Genomic DNA, 5,564 nt, shown 5'->3' with positions numbered 1-5,564 from the left:
ATCCATGGACCCTCACAATTGTACCAGTAGCAACTGTACTTTTTCACAGGTCCTCACGGTATTATTAATGTAATATAACTTGCGCACACCCTTGCCATAAGATTTTCAATCACACCAAATAAGGTAAATTTTCGTATTTTTTAGCCCCGTATACCATACCCACACAATTCGGTTTCAATAAAGACCAGACCTACTGACTGTGACACATCTATTGTTTTTGCATCATAAACATACACTTTCAAAGACCCAAAGACTGTATATCTTGCTTCTTCTTTTCTTGATTACTGAATTTGTTTGTTTCGTTATGCATTGTGAGTACAGATCATGGGAATGGAAACTCCTAAGCCCTTAAGGTAGGTTTTGCTCGGTGCGATTATCGCTCAACAATGGTCATTCATCTATTAACGATGATCGTCAAACGATTTTTAGAGCACCAGTTTGCTTGTTTTTTAACTGGGCTATTTTGCTCTGGACAACTGACGGTGGTGCTCTAAAAATCGTTGAGCGATAATCGCACAGCAAAACCTACCTTTAGCCTTTTCCTAGGAAACACTCAACCTCCACTAAGTGAACATCGTTTCTTTCCAAAAATGGAATATAGCGTAGTTCTTTCCTCCAATATTACATAGCAAATTAGATGAGGCAAAACATCCGTCGTACTTATTTTACCTATTTTTCCTTCCCCGTATTTCTTTCTATATCAGATATTTATTTATATCATAATTATTCTTCATTTATACATAAATTTTACAACACCTGTTTATTTACCTCTTCATTGATTTTGGCTAAAAATCGTATCTACAGGTTACGCTGCATTTTCAGTGTGGTCACCTTTCCATTCATCTAAGCTTAATTCCCAAATATAACTTCTGTAAGTTGATGTCCTTTCGCCTATCATCTACAGCCCTTTATTTGATTTATCTAGTTATTTATTTATCGAATATCTGCTTGCAAAGGCTCTCAGTTTGATTACATCGAGGAGTAGCACACCAGTGGTAGCGACAGATGTCCTTAAGGCAATGACTTATGTGTGGGGGGAATAATATAGGCGAGGTGTGTGGAGGAACCATAAAAATTCACCGTTGCTATTCCGGGTCGTGAATCCGTTACTGCCCAAGGATTTCGTTCTTCCAAGGACATGGATCGGTAAAATTTCATCATGATTACTGCAGAACTGCAACATCTTCAATATATAAAAATAATATCAAGAGTTCCAGCAGCTGTCGCATTTTCAACCTACAGCCGTCATACCTCTGGTAAACTTCTCATGACTGCGAATAAAGATAATTTTGACCTCTCTTAACCGAGTTCAGATCCCGTTTGTCACCTAATCAATGTCGTAAATACTCAAGTATAAATAATCCAAGTTTCATTTCCTCAGCATATTCCCCGTTGGTTTTCCGGTATATATTTGTAAAAATTAGATGTGCATTTTCCAAAGAAGACCTGCCATTCTTAACCTCATAGCAATAGCAGCATACGCATTACTGTATGACTTGGTTAGAAATACATGTAATTTATACATTTAGTCTCTTCAAATATAAATCTCTTATAAATTTATATAATAAATAATCTTATATAATAATGAAAAGTACATGCATCCCGTATTTTTTTATGGATTTATTTCTAAAAAGGTAAACACAGTGAAATCCTTTTCAGAATCACATTGATAGGATGCATCGTCTGGTTCCAAGATGGTGATATTTTCACCACATGAGTAATCCTGGCAAATAGTTTTTTGGGTTGAAATGTAAAGCTACCGCTGCAAAATGCCACCACGGCAACACTTATTTCTTGGTTAAATGTTTACTTTTTTTATGCCAGTTGTTCAGTTTCGAAGCTAGTTAGTAGACCTGCTCTACAACTTAAGATTTATCCTTTTTCTCGATTTTTTCTCTTTCACAAGGTGAATTATATTTTTTACATTATTGATCTAGAAAAAGGAGCTTTGCTTTCCGCGCAATTAGCTTACACTCACGCGCACCCGCACAAACGCGCGCTGCCACCCAGGCACACACACACACACACACACACACACACACACACATATATATATATATATATATATATATATATATATATATATATATATATATATATATATATATATATATATATTATATATATATATATATATATATATATATATATATATATATATATATATATATATATATATACTTGCATTCATACATATATATATATATATATATATATATATATATATATATATATACATATACCTGAATTTATTTGAGTATGGAAACAAAAAATAATAGACTAAGGGTAGTATGCTAAACGTAGATGTCAGAAGTGACAACTGGGGAAGGCGCAATTTGCACAGCTTATTCTGTTTATACACCTCTCTATTTAGCCTGCCTTTTTTTATTTCCTTTTTTCCATTATCCTTTTTACACTTCATAACCTGACAAAGTCATCAAATTTAAGGGGGTCAGGGACGTATCGCATGTCTGTTCTTTTTTTTTTTTTTTTTGAAAATACGGATATCGTCCAGGAAGGTATCTATTATTATTATTATTATTATTATTATTATTATTATTATTATTATTATTATTATTATTATTATTATTATTATTATTATTATTAGATGAAACCTATTCATATGGAACAAGCCCAGAGAGGCCACTGACTTGAAATTCAAGCTTCCAGAGAATATAGTGTTCATTAGGAAAAAATAAGAGGAAGTAAGAGAAATACAGAAAGAAGAGATCCCACTCATTAAAAAAGGAAAAAAAATAATAAATAGATAAATAGGCAAAAATTTATCAAAATGAAAGAAGAATGGTATTAGGATAGTAATGCATTTTGATTGCTGTAGATTTGGTATGAGCTATAAAAATAGGGGAAGGAGTATACAGCTATCTAGACAGACAGCCAAATGGCACTCAAAGGGGCCAAATCATAACGCAAATATACATCAGTCATGCGAAAACAAGTTTTTTCACGAGGTCAACATCTTGCCCTTCTTTTGCATGGCCTCACTGCATTAAGGTCACGGAAGGCTCCCTCAAAAAAGAGTATAAAAGCACCGACCGAGGGAGCTGGAGGCACAGTTCCAGTGTTTCCTTCTCCCAAGCAGGCACTCTTCCAGATAATGGTAAGCAATAATGATCTCCGTTTCACATGCAGGTTCCAGTAGTGTTTTCATAGCTTCTGTTTTTCATGTCTATAAGTTTGCTGCATCCAAGCTTATTTTCTCTTTTGCAAATAACGTGCTAAATTGCGAGCTCACGCACGAATCTTCGTAGATACCTACGAAAATACTGAAATATTTATTCATCTTTAAGCAATTTCTTTGAGGTTAACAAAAAGAGATTGGGGCAAAATAGATTCGTGTCTTTACCTGCGTGACTTGCGAGATTGTCAAGTCATTGTCATCATAAATATATTTCGAGCTATTTGCTGAACCTCATTACAGGTTGTTTTTTCACATTAGCATTTCGTGTCAAGGTTATGAGAAAATTTTCAAAGCAACGAAATCCCAACAATCATCATTAGAGAAGAGCTGAAATTTGATATAACAATATTAAATAATATATTTATATTGTATATACTGAAATATATTAGTGCTCAGTCAAGTCACCACAATGATTTATCGATTTTTCTTCCACTGAATTAAATTCACGATATTGTTTTCCATCACAAAAAAAAAAGTCAGTTTCCCCCCTTACTTTTTTTCACAGAAACTTCTGCTGATCACCGTCGTAGCCACAGTCGTGGCCATGTGCCACGCAGGTGGTAAAGGCGGATTCGGAGGAGGTGGATTTGGAGGAGGCGGATTTGGAGGAGGCGGATTTGGAGGAGGTGGATTCGGAGGTGGTAAAGGTGGATTCGGAGGCGGCTTTGGAGGTGGGTCCTTCGGAGGGCGATCCTATGGAAGCGGCGGTTTTGGAGGCGGCTCTTTCGGTGGTGGTCATGGAGGAGGATTTGGAGGCGGTTTTGGAGGCGGTAAAGGAGGCGGTTTTGGAGGGGGTTTCGGAGGCGGTAAAGGAGGTGGTTTTGGAGGTGGATCCTTCGGTGGTCGCTCATATGGAAGTGGTGGATTTGGAGGCGGCTCTTTCGGTGGTGGTCACGGAGGAGGATTTGGAGGTGGTTCCTTCGGAGGTGGATTCGGTGGTGGTCGCCGATATGGATAATGGATTGTAACGTTATAGTAATTATAAAATAAAACGGAATTCCACACTTGATTTTGTTCTACCTTTCTTGTGTGAAAAAAAATGTTGTTAAAACTCATAATGCTGTACAGGAACCCCTATGAATTAAGTTGAGATTTATTTTATTCCAGTAAGTGGTTATATTTTCGCCTGAAAAATGTCTATATTTGTAAATGCAGAAATTCAACACCAAAATAGTAGTTTGCCTTCGTTAGCCATGTTGAATGAAAAGAATATCCAGATGTGTGTGTAAACTACAAGTCATTTAGGACCTAAATATTGTTGAAAGTAATGAAAATTTCTAAGGATTTTAAGTTGAATTCAACCTATACAGCTTCATAGCTCATTAATGTTTGAGATATGGCAACAATCGGAAAAGCATCTAAGGGCTTTTCCTTTGTTTTCATTCATTTTTTTATTAAAGATCTTTAAGAAAGTGAGTGGGTAGTTTCGAACTCTTACAACCAGACATTAATTAATTGGCGAAAATAACTAAAGAAAATGCATACTCTCACATTTTCCTAAGGTAATTAGATAAATGAAAAGTACAGAACATTTTATTTTACAAGAACAAGGAAGCTCTTTCAACGAAAACTCCTTCCTAATATGTTACTTCTCTGCTTAGTTCTGGTGATCCTTTTTCTCTTTACTAATCCGCTGGAACGGTCGCTAGTGTCGTGACATGCCGCTCATATATCGCGAGTTCGGGCTTCCCCCAGGGCAATGAAAAAATCACTGGCTGTGTATCATGATCAATTACTGCCGCAGTGTGGGGTCTGCGGTAGGAGGTTGAAACCAACATTCTTTGGAACCTTGAATTTCAGGTCAATGCCCCCTGTGTGCTTGTTCCATGTGAATAGGTTTCATCTACCGAAATAATAATGGTATTATCTCCTTCCATCTTGGTAGATGCTAAGAAAGGACAGTGAATGACAGGAAGTATATATATGAAGTCTCTTTCTAGCTTAAAGTTGGCCGTAAAATAAACGTAGTTGTAAGCTCAAAGCTCAGTGGGATGTTGCAATTTTTTTTTAGATAAAAAAAAGGATAATGAATGTAAATTGATGATGGCTAAATAAAGATAGAATTTTGGTAAGTGTAACTTTGTTCCTAAGAAAATTCAGGGTACTTTTTACTACATCAGTATTTAAGCTTTGCGTACTAATATTAACGATGGCAGGGCCTCGATCATTTCGGAAATGAAATCAAATGAAATATAATTGAAAATAAAAAAATAAAGACAAACACAACGAACTGAAAATTTATGTTTTTCAGGTGTTCAAAGATTTCTCTTTATAGTTCACGGAAGAGGAATCAGATCTTTCCTAGTTCAGAAACCTTTGGCCTATATAACTCATTCAGGTGGAAGATGTTAGCCTTATTAAGAAT

General features: G+C 35.8%; 1 protein-coding gene across 1 annotated transcript; it reads left to right on the top strand.

Moving 5' to 3' along the window:
• Positions 1-2,328: 2,328 nt before the first annotated feature.
• LOC136837528 (acanthoscurrin-1-like) lies at positions 2,329-4,157 on the top strand. The gene is made up of 2 exons (XM_067102375.1): positions 2,329-3,118; positions 3,705-4,157. Exons 1-2 carry the CDS (start codon positions 2,945-2,947, stop codon positions 4,155-4,157), a joined length of 627 nt encoding a protein of 208 aa, XP_066958476.1. The 5' UTR covers positions 2,329-2,944.
• The last annotated feature ends 1,407 nt before the right edge of the window (positions 4,158-5,564 follow it).

This window comes from Macrobrachium rosenbergii, chromosome 59 (genome assembly GCF_040412425.1).
Source record: "Macrobrachium rosenbergii isolate ZJJX-2024 chromosome 59, ASM4041242v1, whole genome shotgun sequence".
Lineage (NCBI taxonomy): Eukaryota > Metazoa > Arthropoda > Malacostraca > Decapoda > Palaemonidae > Macrobrachium > Macrobrachium rosenbergii.
Note: the sequence above shows the minus strand (reverse complement) of the source record. Positions and strands in the feature narration are given on the sequence as shown.

Coding starts and splice junctions, on each gene's coding strand:
- LOC136837528 (XM_067102375.1), top strand. CDS start 2,945: ATGCGAAAACAAGTTTTTTCACGAGGTCAACATCTTGCCCTTCTTTTG. Junction 3,119..3,704: donor AGGCACTCTTCCAGATAATG/GTAAGCAATAAT, acceptor TTTTTTTCACAG/AAACTTCTGCTGATCACCGT.